The 15,573-nt window shown below is 48.2% G+C and overlaps 1 protein-coding gene across 1 annotated transcript in view; it reads right to left on the bottom strand.

Moving 5' to 3' along the window:
• Window positions 1-15,047, bottom strand: part of LOC107113868 (cGMP-dependent protein kinase 1-like) — an 84,908-nt gene extending 69,861 nt beyond the window's left edge. Inside the window, exon 1 of the mRNA XM_015415262.1 lies at window positions 14,737-15,047. Within this exon, the coding sequence (XP_015270748.1) occupies window positions 14,737-15,047 (311 nt within the window). The remainder of the gene's footprint in view (window positions 1-14,736) is intronic.
• Between the last annotated feature and the right edge of the window lie 526 nt (window positions 15,048-15,573).

Genomic DNA, 15,573 nt, shown 5'->3' with positions numbered 1-15,573 from the left:
TAGCACGACACTGCCAGCTTCCCAGAAATGCTAAAACATTTTGTCCAATATGGATTAGCCACAGACTGACACAAGGAAAGGTATTAATGAGAGAGCAACAGTGTCATTCTACAAAGCTTTACATTGCGCTAGGTTCACTGCCTCATGAGAAAGAAAGTATACCCACTGGAGCCAGCTTGAATCAGGACAGGTTCACACATGCATGAACATCACAAAAATATTGAATAGAATGCTAGATAGCTAGAATAGAATGCTAGATAGCTAGAAGTATTGAATAGAATGCTAGATAGCTAGAATGCATGAATGAGACCTTACTGGTTTAACAGCACAGGCAGTACTTTCATATCGTCTGATGTCACCTGGCGTGCAATGCTTCTACAAGTGCTACTCGTCAGCAAGTCCTCAAATGTCCACACATGCAGAAATGAGCCCTAAGGCAAGCAGGGTACGACGGATACCTATGCATGGTGAGGAGCACCCTGCACTCAACATGAGGGTGGCCGACCTCCAGATGGTGGCTGGAGATCTCCCACTGTTACCACTGATCTCCAAGCGACTAAGATCAGCTCACCTGGAGAAAATGCAGACTTTGGAAGGCAGAATCTATGGCAGTATAACCCACTGAAGCCCCTCGCCTCGCAAGCCCCACCCTCCTCAGGCTCCACCCCCCAAATCTCCAAGTATTTCCCAACCCAAAGCTGGCAACCGTGTTATACACACTTTGGCCTTTGGTATAGTAAGTGCATAGGAAATACTGTACTGAGTTTCTAGGCTAAGGAGTTACACCTACACACACCCCCATTCATTAAGAGATTGACCAAACCAGCCTAAACTCTATGCCAGCACATCTTGAAGACATACTGGTGTATCTAGAAGCCAGCAGTCAACCACACTAGTGCTGGGCTGACGTAACTCAGGCTCTGGCCCAGTAACAGGCAGCATCAGTGGCATCCCAAAAGACAAGCAGGATTTCGTTGTTGCCAGGGGTCATTTAGTAGAAAAAGAGGTGCAGGAGCTCATTAGCATAACTCATTAGCATAACTTATTTGCATATGCCACACACCCCTGATATCACTGGAAGTGTGTCAGAAGGCAACACCCACCGCTCAGGCTCCACGGGACTGTTTTGGATTGCTAGCTATGGGGGGGGGGGAACGTGCAGATCTGCCCTCGCAGAGGAGGGAGAGCTTGTACCTGAATAAAACCTTGTCTTAAAGTTGCCACTGGACTGTTTTGAACCGGGGGGCTGGGGGGAGCTCTGCATCTTACCTGGCTGCTTCTTGTTCTGACTGAGGGCTGCTGGGAGCAGGGGGTGGGGCTTGTTGCATGTGCCAGCCCCCTGGGCTCTTTACTGCCGGAGCTCCGCTCCTGTGCGCTCCTGCAGGAAATGACCCCTGGTTGTCGCCCTAAACCTTCCAGCTTCAGTCATGCCCCTCCCCACCACCACCAGTGTAATGTTATTCCTGCAATAACCCTGGTGTGCCTTCATAAATCACCACACAACACGAGCAGAAGGGAAAACCAGCAGCTTAGGAGGCTAAGTATGCCGCCAGGCACAGCCCCTCTGAGCACTACAGAACTCCAGCCAGGATGTCTGTAGCTCAGATGTAGCACATGTGGCCTGCAGCTCGATCTCCCTGGCCACACATTTAGAGCGCCCATGGGGGATAGCAAAGAGCACTCTGCACAGAAAGCAAGCACACTGCACCAATAGCCAAGGTGGGAAGCAAAACTGTTTCGGCATATCATCAGCGCTGCTCTACTCAGTACAGAGTGCCACTCAGATTCCACCAGCCATGGGAAACGATCACCAAAGGGGAGCCTCTATTTCTTCAACTGGGGATGCAGAGACAAGGCACCCTACACGGCAAGGGAGGGAGAGCCCCAGTCCCAAGCCGTGACTCCTGCAACGGTTTCCACCTTGCCCCCCCTCCATTCCCACTGTATTGCCCCAATAACTCCCTGACGCAACCGTTCTTAGCAGTAGTATATGCGTTGTGCAAAAGGGCCTACTTGCAGATCTGCCAGCAGTGTGCTCTCGACATGAAGTCACACACAAGGAGAGGGTACAGGAGTCAAAGCCACAGACCTGGGTGGATGGTAGCCTCTCTACTCTAAACACTGCTACTGCCAGTCAAACACACTGTCAGCGCCTATCACCATGCAGAATCAGAGCCCAATGGAGCAGCCCCAGGAGATGGTGCAGACTCAGTTCCAACACAGTCTTTTGCAAGCCATGGATAAGTACTGGCTCAATGGGGATACTATGCCCCCCAAGAGGTACATCTCATGATATGGGAACTAGATTCAAGTCCAATAATACCTTAGAGACCAACAAGATTTTGGGGGGTATAAGCTTTTGGGATCAGACATAGGGAGCATTGACTCTCAAAAGCTTACACCCCCAAAACTGTATTGGTCTTTAAGGTGCTATGGGCATCATAGAGTTGGAAGGGACCTCCAGGGTCATCTAGTCCAACCCCCTGCACAATGCAGGACATTCACAAATACCTCCCCCCACACACACTCCCAGTGACCACAGGTCCTCGCCTAGAAGATGACAAAAAATCTCCAGCCAAACTGGCCTGGAGAAAAATCTATATGGAATCTAGCAATTCTACTGCAGACTCATATGGCTAGGCTACCCTCTGAAACTGCCTTCAAGGGAAAGGGAGGCTGGAGGAACTGCCATGTGCAGAGTTTCACTGCTTGCCACTACTGCGCAACAGAATCCATGACTATCCTTGTGTCTCATTTGACTTTTTGCAAGCAGCCCGCTCAGAAGGGTAGAGGCCAAGATGAACCCCATTCATAGTGCAATGCTGACCTCCTTCTGAGCCTGGATCACAACTGCAGTGAACAGTGTGCATCTAGCTGCTCATAACAGCTAAAGATGCTGAAGTAAATCTTTAGTAAAGGTTTCCCTTGCTCGAAAGCCAGTCGAGTCCGACTTTAGGGATGCGGTGCTCATCTCCGTTTCAAAGCCGAAGAGCCAGCGCTGTCCAACGACGTTTCCGTGGTCATGTGGCCGGCATGACTAGACGCCGAGGCGCACGAAACACTGTTACCTTCCCACCAAAGTGGTACCTATTTATCTACTTACAATTTCTTGCTTTCGAACTGCTAGGTTGTCAGGAGCTGGGGCCAGAGATGGAAGCTCACTCCGTCATGCGAAACTCAGGTCTCGAACTGCTGAACTACCAACATTCCAATCTGCAGTTCAGCATCTTAAGCACTTGAGCCACCGCAGCCCTAAAGATGCTGAACAGACCACTATTGGAGCACGTAGTTGTCCCCTTCACGGGCATAGAGTGATGAGGGAAAACTCTGCCTGCGACTCTGAGGTCTGTCACATCAGCTTTTAAAAGCACAGGAACCTGGGGAGTTGGCAGCCCCTGTCATCTGCCTTGCCTTCACACCTCTATGCATGGTGCTATTCAATCCATGTGTCCTCTGCATCTGTCATACTGGACTTAGATAGAAAGGTACTGATTCCCACTACTAATCTCAGTTGTCTTCATTGTGGGACACACATTTGTGGGGGGGGATCCTTGTGCATGGGTGAGGGACAGGCTCCTCAGATTTCACCCCCCCACACACACACACATTATTACCAGCATCTTATAAGCCATTCAGCCTGTGAGAGAGAGAGAGTGGAGGGATGAGGAGGGAGCACAAGGACAGCTGGGATGACTGGTAGTGGGAATGGACCCTCAGTCTGCAGCTGTGTGACGGTGCACAGGGGCTTGCCAGCTAAAATGATCTACGTGTGAGACTTCTAATCAGCACGAGTGGCTGATCCTAGGAGATTATGTCCAATGTTGGGGGGAAAATTCAGCCGTGCCTGAGACTGTCTCCAGGGCTGTCTGGGAGAAATACCTATGAGATGCTCAACTTAGGAACCTTGGATATGCCATGCCTATGCTTTTCCAATGCACTATGCTTTTCTCTACATGATATATACACCTGATGTTGATGCCAGGGTTACCGGGGGCATCCTAATGCCCTATGCTATGCCTCATTCCTATGAACCCAGTGGGGTGTGTGATTAGAGGTGTGCTCCCAAGTACATAAAGTGCCAGTTCTAGTCCAGCCAGTGCCTTCTGTTTTGCTGCTGGCTGGCCTGTTTTTGTCCAAATGTGTACTCTGCCTTAATCTCCCTGGATAGGATTCGAACCCGTGGTCCCCTTTCCCCCTTTCCCCAGTGACCTAGTGAGGGGATGACAGGAAGTGCTCCTGTGAATGTGTGGTTGTGTGTTGCTGCCCTATTGTCTGTATCCCTCTCAATTGGCAATTGAGTGGTGCTCCTTAATCCGCAGCCAGCCCAAGACCTGAACTCTTGTGCACCAGAGGTCTTGAGCATTCCTTCGGGCTCGAGGGAAGGTCTTGGGCATGCCTCTGCCAAATGGGCTGTGAGGCATGTGGGTGTTGTGGCAGTATATCTTTCCCTGTACGTGCACATGGCAAAAAGGGAACAGGACTGCATGAAGGAGCTTGGCCCCGGATCTGTGGAATTCTTGGCATGTGCTTGTCCCAAGACATCAACTGGTCCCAATGCAGTCCTCCTTACAGCGGAGGGGGGGCTGTGTTTCCACCCTTGTTGTTCTGCAAGCGAACAGAGCAGGTTGACCTAAGGGCATGTGGCTACATCACTGTGTGCTGAGTAGCTGCTTCCCAGTATGTCTATGGCAGGGGTATTGTTGGAGCACTGTGCTGCAGTCGACAAGTATCAGCAGGGTTGCTATAGCCCCTGGCACAATTGCTATGTTCTCTGTACCTTGGTGAGGAGCTTTTCTTTCACATACACTCCCTTTGCTGAGTGTCGAGTGGACATAGGATACCAAGTAGCAACACTGGCACAGGAGTCTCAAGATGGGGCTCCCGGGGAAAGTCTCCAGCTCCTTAGAGACACTGTTTGTGCCCAACCAGATATACAAACCAAAGTCAAATAGTTATGACAGCATGATAAGGAGCTACTCAAAGAAAAATCCAAAGGCAACCTTAGAACCTGCTGCATCACTTGGCTACCTTCTTAATAATATTGGAATGTGTATAGGCCAGGGGTGGCCAAACTGTGGCTTGGGAACCACATGCGGTTCTTTCACGCATATAGTGTGGCTCCCGCTACAGTGGCTGGGGAAGCAAAGGGGAGGCAATTGGTCTTCCCGTTTCCAGCCAGTGCAGAGACAGAAAGCAACTTGAACTTTAAATGCATTCTCAAAGCCCCCCCCCCTCCACCAGCCAGCTGGGAGAAGGCATTTGTCTCTTTAAATCCCTTTTCCAAGCCAAGCTAGCCGGTGTGGTGGCGTGGGGGGCTTGGAGGACACATTCAACCTTAAAGTTGCTTTCTTTCCACCCCTCCCTCCCTCCCCCATCTATTTGCTTTCTTTCCACCTTTCTTTCTCTCTCTTTCTCCCCTCCCTCCCTCCCCATCTAAAGTTATCAATTCAATATCAATAAAAGCAAATTTGCATATTTTTGAATAAAAACATGTACGTAATATGTGTTCATGTCTTGCGGCTCTCAAACATCTGACATTTATCCTATGTGGCTCTTACGTTAAGCAAGTTTGGCCACCCCTGGTATAGGCCCTGGCAGAGGTCACTGGACACATCCACATAGGCTAAAGACACAAATACCTGGTACATTCTCACCAGGGACACCCCTGGGCCAGGTAGAGAGGCATGTTCTGAAGTTCCGCAAATGGACTTGGTTCAGAATGGGAGTGTAGCATGAAGAAAGGAGAGGCTTAGACTTTCCTCCCCCAGTTTCCCCTGGGGCCCCATTGTGGATATGTAACACATATACATCAGTATACACATAGCTCCCTAACATGGTACACAGAACCCCCGGGACCATTTCAGGTTAGAAAAACAGTGCAGAGGCGAAGAAGGTCCAACCCCCCTCTCTCCATACACTATGGTTCTCATTTGAAACAGGCCTTGATGTGCCTTCGAAGCATGAACCTCCAGAACACACCTCTCCACCCAACCTACGGATGCCCCCAGGAAAGGGTAACGTGCTGTTTAGCCCTAATTTCACACTGATGGAAAAAAATCTGTCTGGTGTGTACCCCTTCAGACTATAGTTGGGGACTTACATAATTAGCAGTACAGTCCTATGAAGAAGTGCATCCTTCTAAAGTCCACTGAAATAATGGGTTTTAAAAAGAGCCAGTTTGGTGTAGTGGTTAAGTGTTCAAAAAGAGCCAGTTTGGCATAGTGGTTAAGTGCGCGGACTCTAATCTGGGAGAACCAGGTTTGATTCCCCACTCCTCCGCTTGCAGCTGCTGGATGACCTTGGGCAAGCCATGGTTCTGACAAGAGCTGTCCTTGAAAGAGCAGTTCTTGAAAAAGCTCTCTCAGCCCCACCTACCTCACAAGGTGTCTGTTGTGGGGAGGGGAAGGGAAAGGAGTTTGTAAGACGCCCTGAGACTCCGAGTGAAGGGTGGGGTATAAATCCAATCTTCTTCTAATAAGGCATAACTGTGCTTAGTACTACCCTGTAAATATTCTGATATCTCCCCCCCTCCATATAGCAAATCAGATGTCAGACAGCACGGTAGCCTAAGCCTAGTATCACCCCAGCATCCACTTTTCCATGTCAAGGGAACATATTTTGGGGGGAGGGGCATTTAATCTGGTGTGCCTCACCTGTAGTCCGAAGTGGTACCATAAAACAGGTGTACAGCTTTAATGAGAACTAGGCCATAGAGGGGGAGAGAAGTTGGGAAAATCTCTGATGCATTTCCAAATCCTGCATAAAAATGCTGGCACTGTGCACAGTCTTTTCCGTTCCTGGCAACCTACATCTCAAAGCATGAACAAGAACTGTTAACACCAGCCTCATAATGTGCAGAACCAGCTTCGGATATTCAGATCGTGGCTGGGGGGGGGGGAGAGAACCACCCTATCCTTTCTGTTTTCAATGTTAGCAGATTAGCATTAATAATCGGTAGCGTGGAAAGCTGCCACGCAGACCTTCCTTTAGCGATCTGTCCTGCCCAAATATTACAAAAACACTTCCGTTTAAGATGCCATAGCAAGAAAGCAAATTTTTATGTAATCCAGTTTGACTTTACACAGCATGTATAAGGTGAGAAATTGTAAGGGACGTGGGAACATGTGTGTGTGTGTGTGGGGGTGTGCTCTAACCTCCCCTGCCTGTGGCTTTCCCCCCTGTAGCCTCCCAAGGGCTGTTGTCACACCTGAGCCTATACACTGCGTATGGCCAGCTGGCAGAAAAGTTGGCAGAGAAACAGACAGTGGTGAACAAAGAGAGGACCTAGCCTGCCCACTCCACTGTGCTCCACTTTGGCTCATTCAGTCTCACTCTTACCCCTGCTAACAGGTGTATAGGCGGAGAGGTTTTTAAAGATATACTCCGCCACCACTACTGTGTGCGGTTCAGACCCCAGAGAGAAAAGTCAGAGAAAGAAGACAAGTCTTAAGAGGCAAGTCACCTCCCTACTCTGCCCGTCAGACACGGAGCAGTTTAAAGATCCGGAATGCAGCTGAGCCTCCCTCAAAGTGGATGCTAAGAAAAGAGCAGGAGGAAGGGACGAAGCAGCAGCAGCGGCAGATTCTGTAACTGTCTCTCCTTGAGAATCTTTGATGCTGCCTGAGCCCTGGGGGGGGCTGTCACTGTAAGCTGAACATCCCCCCCCCAAAGTACCAGAACTGAAGCGTCTTGCCCCAAAGCTCCAGTCCGGCTCCCTCATTGGCACAGGCAAGACAGCGGAAGGAAAAAAAAGAGATGGCAAAAAGACCAGCAGCCAAGCATTTTAGCCTGTGGTTGCTAGGATACTGTGGAGACCCTCCACTGCTAAGCAGACAAGGGAGAAATATTTTTTTAAAAAAACAAACATGCCCAGGCCTTATAGGCAAACAACAGTAACAATAGAAAGATGCCACTTCCTTCTGCCCATCTCTCTGTGCAGGAAAGATGCCAGTCTCCAGTGAAATGACATGCACTACAAACCTGGAAACAGATACTCAATTGGGGGGGGGGGATGATTCATATTCAAGAGGCAGCGGAGACTGGCCCTCTAGTTAAGGGTCTGTCAGTTTGCAATTTGAAAGGCAATTTTCTAGGACACAGATCTCAACTATCCCTTTTAAACCAGCCCCTGAGCATATGGAGGTTATCTTATCGATGTCCTAAATGTTTCATTGGCAATGAACAGTGGAAGGGGGGGGGGACTGTTCTGAAGATTTTTTTCCCTTCATTTAGAAGTAGTTATGAATACAAATCTGCAAAATTACAGCAAAGTGACATTCTGTGTGAGATTGCAGGGAAACTTAGCCTGAGAAACATCCGTCTGATTCTGTGAGTGAATAAGAGCACACAGGCTGCTTGCGTTATGACAAGTTTTGTATTTTCATTTAATCAACATAGTTCTGATAGTCATTCAAATTGACAGGAAAAGATAACATCAGATATCGAACGACTGCTGTTCTTTCATGATTATCATAATACTTTCGTGAAAGAGACTATGATCTTCGCGGGGGGGGGGGAATCATAGCCCCACAAACTCTTGTCTGTGCTGTTGCTACATTTCTAGAACAAACAGTCCTATGGCAGTTAAACACTAGCAGGAAGCATTTCCAGTGCAATCCTGTGCCTAATTCCGCTGATTTCACTGGGCTCAGACTGGCGTAACTCTGCACTAGATTGTACTGCTAGTGTTACATAAGCTTCCATGAGCCACAGCCCCACTTCATAAGATGTGTCAGGATGCACCTGATATAGTGGGCTCTGGCTCATTAAAGCTTACGCAACAATGCATTTTGTGTCTTTAAGTGCCACAAGAGTCTTGTTTTGGCTGCAACAGCCTAAAACGGTTACCTTGGAAATTGTATTGCTAAAACTTTGTGAAGTCTGATTGCCAGCCATTCCCAAAAGCAGTCTCTCTCAATACAGAACATCCCTCAGCTGTGCTAACTCTTACACTGCCCCGTTCTTACATTGCTCAAAAAGTGCCTGGTGTTGTTGTTTTTTTAAAGTGCATCCTTTGTGAATGAATTCCTTAAACGGAAAGATATTGGCAAAGCAACATGTTTTGAAGTGACTAAACCAACTGCAGTCATCCTTTGTACAAGCCAGTGAATTAAATTGCACATTACATCTCATATAGCAAAGAATCTTCGGTGTAATACTGTACAGAATGGAAGTCTACTCTTTGTGGCTGCGTTGTGTTATAGTCCCATCCTTCTATGATGTTTCCTTTTTCCAAAGAAACCTGTCATGTACAGATAAGAACCCCAATTACCTAACATTAGTTATCCTGAAAAGCTACCTATGGCCGACTCAACCATACAGGCAGTCCAGACGGCCGTTTGAGATGGCCCATTTCAAGCCTTGCCCATCAGGTTGGAAGACGAAGCCCATGTTCTCACGCTGCTTCTGCTTCAGCATGCTTCTCATGTCACCTTCTCCACAGCATCCAAATAAGAACTTTCTGTGCCAAGATGCATAATATCCTGATGGGCCAGCCTGAACAGAGATGGGGAGTGCAAAGCATTTTAACTACCGGTTTCTCTCCTCATATCCAAAGCATTGCTGCAGGAGGCTCTGGCACATACCATCTCACTTTGTACAGGTGTGCCCTTGTCTGGCTCCTACTCCTACCCCACCTATGGCGGCAAAGGCTCTTAAGCCAATCCACATCCTAGCCACCTGACCAATTTGTCGGCTCTCCTGACAATGCATTATGGCTTTTCTGTGTAACAGGAAGTCAACAAAGCAGGCAGAATGAGCTATAATGGTAAATTAGAGAGACAAAGGCAAGTGATAGCTGTTGATGGCTGCATGTTTGTGTGATAGGATTTATATGCTGTGATTTAGACCGTTGCACTCAATGGGGCTTACTCCTGAGTCAACATAGTTACAACTGAACCACAAAGGTCACCTTTTTATGAGGTGAAAAGAATAGCCTACTCTCCACAATCTTGTTAAACAGATTTCCATTTTACCACTTATGCCGAAGAGAAGCAGACGAATGAAGTCAGTCGCCATTTCCAAACATCCAAGTCAGCGTCAGAAGAGCTTGCAATTTTAACTACGGTTTACAGTGGAAAATAAACCTGTGCCTCTCTGTACTGTAACACGGCTGGTCAATTCTGCTGCAAACAAGCAAACCCAATGGGAAAAAAGCTTTCAGATCCACAAGAATGGGGAAAGTGTCATCCCCTGCCAAACAGGAGTTCTCTATCCCATGTAGAAGTGGTAGCTATCCCAACTCCAGATCACTAACTTTTTACAGTTCAAGTTAGTGAGGAGAAAGTCTGACATCATTTATCAGCTAATTATCCATACTGGAAAGGAGAAAACTGTTATTAATAAACATCAGACAGGTCGGTGTAAAACGGGTCCCTTTCTCCTTATGGCTTATTGACCATTTAGCGAGGAAAAGAGCCATCCCTTAAAGCAAAGATTCCAAATGTTAACTCTCAAGGAGACAGGTTCTGATGTCTATACACGTTTCAAGTGCACTCAATCAAGTCAAATGGCTAAACAGTACATTGGCCGGGCAGAGAGCTGACTCTAATAGGGAAAGCCACATAATGGACACAGACATCAATATGCAGGTTACCCTCTAGAAGCTCTCTCCCATCTATACATGTTTGCAGCGCACCGTGTGTTCATTTTGAATGTTGCATTTAAAAACGTTAAAAGTGGACCAATATCTGCAAAGATATCTGTGTTAACAGCCGTTGGGTGCTAAAAATAAATAAAGCCATGTGGTGCATTTTGACACAAGCCATGATTTTGAAAACAAAAAAGCAAAAAAAACAAACCCTGGCAGACTTTTTCATGATTACCACACCAAATACATGAAGATTTATAAGGAGGTCATGAAAGGAAATTAAGTGCTGAGCGAAGGATGCTATATTTCTTCTTCATGGGGTTAGCTTTCTCCATTAAAAACTTGTGACAGCAAGTGTGAAACAAGAACAGATGATTTTACCCCCAAATTTATTTAAAAGCTTCAAAGGAAGATTTATTATGACTGTCCTTCCGATATGTCCTTTCTGGGCAGGCAGGTCAGCTCTATGAGAAAACCCCCTGAGGGCATGGGATTTCCTTCCCTTTGAAGAGGTCCAAAACCACAGAGAGGAAAGAGATCAGGAAAGCCAGGGCAAGCCTCCAAGTAAGTGCCCCATGGGACCCACAAGCTCTATTCTGGCTCAGTATTGTTGTCACAATAGGTATTTCCTGTTTCTCTCTGCTCATTCCACGGAATGTCAGAAACCAAGAAGCTCCCAGCATTGTGTCCATCCACTCACCACCTCCTTCCTGTCTGTCATTCCACATTTTGCTGCCCATAATGTATCTGACAAGATTTTGTTTTACAAGAGGTATTTTACCTCTTTTTCCTTCAGAACACATGGTCACAACAACCTGTCACTCATTTCTGATGTTTCTTAATTTTTATTGCCTGGTAAGGTTATCGTCCTGAAGCAAATCCATAAATCCAACAGGATGCCACAAGACTGTCAGCTAACACAGGGAATTAGAGTTTACAAGCTTTTCCCTTATTCAAACCTGAGTGTGAAAGGCCTCAACCGTCAACGGGTACAGCAAAGGTTCCCAGCAGTTCTTTCATGGTCCTGGTACTGAAATTCATATTTGGGTTCCCCTCTGGAAGGTGCAATCCCTGTGAGTTTCAGTGTACTTAATGTAGCAGCGTAATGGAATGTAAATTGGAACATTTGTTCCAACAGAAATGTTACCTTTTCTGTACTCTCAGTCCAACATAACGCTGAAGTAAGATCTTTGCCTTTGCTAACTGTGAGGCTTTACAATTCAGTCATTTTGCATGTTAGTGAATTAAATGCAGTCCTTGTCTCACTCTGTTTTAAAATCTCAGCATAGGATGATTCACATGACCAAAAACACCCTTCTTAGAGTATGGCCACCTCAATGCGGTATCAAGGTGGCATCTTGCTTGATCTCACCATTGTGGATTCAGAGAGTTTCTCCATACAAGTTAAGACAAACTAAAGAACTCCCTCAGACTGCTTGCTGTGCCACAATCTGCCCACAGCAGAGTGTTCAGACAACCGGTTGACTCCAGCACGTCGTGAATTCCCTTAAAGTTGCCATAATCAGAGGACTGATTTTGTTGTTGTTTTTGCAAATCAATCCTAAACTCGTATGCCTAACAGGTGTCCAGGCTATGAGCCATAAGAGCAAGGGGAGAGTATCATAAGATGTGAAACGACAATCTAAGAAGAGCTGGACCAAAGACCCATCTAGACTAGCATTCTTTTCCCAACTGCAGCCAGCTAGGATGTTTCCAGGAGGCTTCCGGGAAGACAACAATAGCCCAGTGCTGAAATTCCAAGATTATTTCTCACACGTTGTTTGGTACTACACACAGTCAGGGTGGCTTCATTCAATTCAGACCTTTGTCTGAATTGCGAGGGGGTGGGGTGATGTAGTTAGTTGTTGACTGATTGACTAATCTGGAGGAGAAACATACGATCTTTTACAGATATTCTTAAACACATTTGCCCTGTTTAAAGATTAATACATGTCCTCAAGACTGTACTTTATGTTGCACCAAAAGTTTCTCTTAAACCAGGGGAATGAATGTTTTCGTACTCCAGTAAGAATCTGAAACTACATGAAAAATCTTGAAAGCCCCTCATATTTCTTTATATATGGGTATATAAAGCACTTTCCTAGCAATATATGATTTCTGCCGCAATCCTAAAAAGCACTTACTGGGGAATAAGCCCTATTGAGAATAGTGGAACTTGCGTTCAGGTTATTGTATTACACAGGATCTCACTGCATGGCATCTTTTCAGAATAACTGCATCCACGACATCTGGCTACCATCATGACCCATTGCCTACTTCTCTGGAGGCACTGCTTCACAATTAGCGAAGCTGTTGTGGCGTACATGCACCATCATCCAATGTCAGCTGGAGACACCTCTTAAATGCTAGCATTGGTCTTTCTGAAAACCAAACAGCCACCCTCCCCCCATGGGCTTCATAAGCTGTGAAGCAAACCAGACTTCTCCAAGAGAGGCGTGAGAAAGACAAAATACTGAAGAGAGGAAGGGAGTAGAAGGAGATCCTGCAAGGGAGACGCTGTTGCCACAGGAGACCCTAAACTATATGCAGGACAAACCTGCACGCTTACGTGGACAAAAAACTAGTGCCAGTGTAAAGCTAAGGTGTCTTTACGAGTGCCTTGTCTGTATATCAGTGGTAGAACCAATGTGAAGGACAGAAAGAGACAGGGATCTTGGAGCAATCCACACTCTTCCAGGGACTCAGCAGACCACTGCACAGAAAGGATCTCATAGCACCCATTTTTTAATGCTAGTGTTTAGTCCTCCAGCCTGCAATGCAATACGAAAGAAGTGCAGGGCATGTGCAGAGTGTCTGTTCTTCGCCATGCTTCCGGGGTTCAGAAGGGAGTTGAACCCTGGCCTTTTTTATATAGATACTGAGCTTTGGTCTGCGGCAGCTGTTCGCTTCTGCTGCTGTGTAATAGCCTCACAAACAAGAGACTCGCATGGAATAACAGACAAGCCATAGGATAAAAGAGTCAAGGCTTCCAAAGCCTTCTGCTAACCTGGGCAGGAGGGGAAAGAAAAACATTTGAGGGTGAGGGATCAAGGGAAAGCTCTCCACACTCCCCCAGAAAGAAGAAACTTCGGTGCACTGAGGCAGAGAAAAGCAAAGCCCCTTTGCAGGTGGTTGTTTTTCTTGCAGGGCACTGAAGTAGATATAGAAATCTTGCTAGTCCTTCTGTTCTCCCTAGGAAATGGAGTCAGAAAGTGGCAGAGGAGTGGGGAAGCTGTAACTCACATTCTTACATCTGCCTTATGATAGCGCCAACCATCAGAGCTTCGAGACATCTTTGCAGGAAAAGGCGCAAGCAGTTTCACAGAAAGCTGCCAACTGGTAGATCTATGCCACAGTTCAAGAGCCCCAAGATCACCTTTACATCTGTCATAGAGAATGATGAAAGAAACTACCAAAAATAATTTTGCCTGCCCTGGCTCCCAAAGGGAATCAGAGCCTGGTGAAAACACCTTCAAGCCAAAAAAAGAAAAAAGAAAAGAAAAGAGCCTCCCTCTCTGTAAGTAAATAAAGACCTGGCCGATGGAATGAGTACACTTCTTTTCTACTCCTGTCAGTGGACCCACAACCACCAGTCCCCAGTTAAATTCAGGGCAGAAGGCATAAGAGAAACAAACAGCAACAAAAACCAGACACAAACACAGAACACATGGGAAGAGACAGTCTAAAGACACTGTGGTGATTTGAAGGTGGGGGAGGGATAAAATCAGACAGAAAGAGCTCCCCCCTCCCAATGTGAACACTCTAGGAACTCTGTTTTTCTGGGAGGGGGGGCGGTTCGGTTGCCTTGCTATCTGGTAAAGACGCATTGGAATGCTGGATGTGTGCAGCTGAAGGTGGCTTTGGAAATGTGGGCAGCCCAAACTAGAGAAAGAGGGTCGGGGGCCAGGGAAAGACGCGGGGAGGGGGGCAATTTCTGCAGATGAGCAGGAAAGCGATGGGAAGCAGAAGGCGGGCGGACGGGCTGGCGACGCGCGGGGATCCACAAGGCGAGTGGATAGGCAGCGCGGGCGAGAGAGAGAGAGAGACAAATACGAGGGGTGGGGGGCGCCAGCGAGGAAGGGAGGGAGGGAGGGAGAGAGCACGCCACAGGGACGCCACACGGACACAACGCTTAACCCCTGGCTTACTGTGGGCTCTTGGGGTAGAAAGGCAGGGTGACATGGCTGAGGTCCTGGATGTCAAAAGCGGTGGGCTCGGCGGAAATGGCCTGCCGCTTGGTCCTCTGCTCCCCTTGCAAGGTGCCGGAGCCCTGCTGGTGCGCCTGCTGGGTGGCGGGCCGGATCACGGAGCGGTACTTGTCCAGCTCGTTCTGCAGCTTCTGGATCAGTTCGTCCTTCTGGTCCAGCTCGAGCTCCAGCTCGTCGATGAGCGCGTCCCGCTGCCTCAGCTCCTCGATCTTCTCTTGCAAGGCGTACTGTAAATCCCGCAGCGTCCCCATCCTCAACCGCCACCGCCTCCACCGCCTCCCCGGGGCTCCTGCCGGCGCCCCCCTCGCCGCTCGCGGTAACTTTCCCCCCCGCCCCGCAAGGTAGCCTCCGCTGCCGCTGCTGCCGCCGCCGCCGCCGCCGCCTGTCCCACTTCAAGCCAACTTTGCCAATTGCTCTGCCGATCGACCTCCCGCTGCCGCCGCCGCCGGCAGATCGCGTTAGCCCTTTAACGCACGCCTCCAGCCTGGCTCGCTCGAGGTCGGCGCCTGTCGCTCGGCGCGGCGATCGGGGAGCCGCGAAGCTAGGCGAGCAGGAGGCTTCCCGGGAACCTCATCCTCTCCGAGAAGGGGGCCCCACCACTGGCACACACTCCACCGACGGCTTGGGGGGTTAGCAACGACTTCTATCCGCCTGCGTCAAGCTAGACTGGAGACGGCGACAGAGAGAGAGAGAGAGAGAGGAGAAGGAGACGGAGGGAGGGAAGGCAGGCAAGAGAGCGAGCAAGGAGCGGCTGCGGCATGCCGTACCACACGCACT

The sequence above is a fragment of the Gekko japonicus genome, unplaced genomic scaffold (genome assembly GCF_001447785.1).
Source record: "Gekko japonicus isolate JY-2015 unplaced genomic scaffold, Gekko_japonicus_V1.1 scaffold323, whole genome shotgun sequence".
In the NCBI taxonomy this organism is placed as follows: domain Eukaryota; kingdom Metazoa; phylum Chordata; class Lepidosauria; order Squamata; family Gekkonidae; genus Gekko; species Gekko japonicus.
This window is presented reverse-complemented; position numbering and strand designations above follow the sequence as displayed.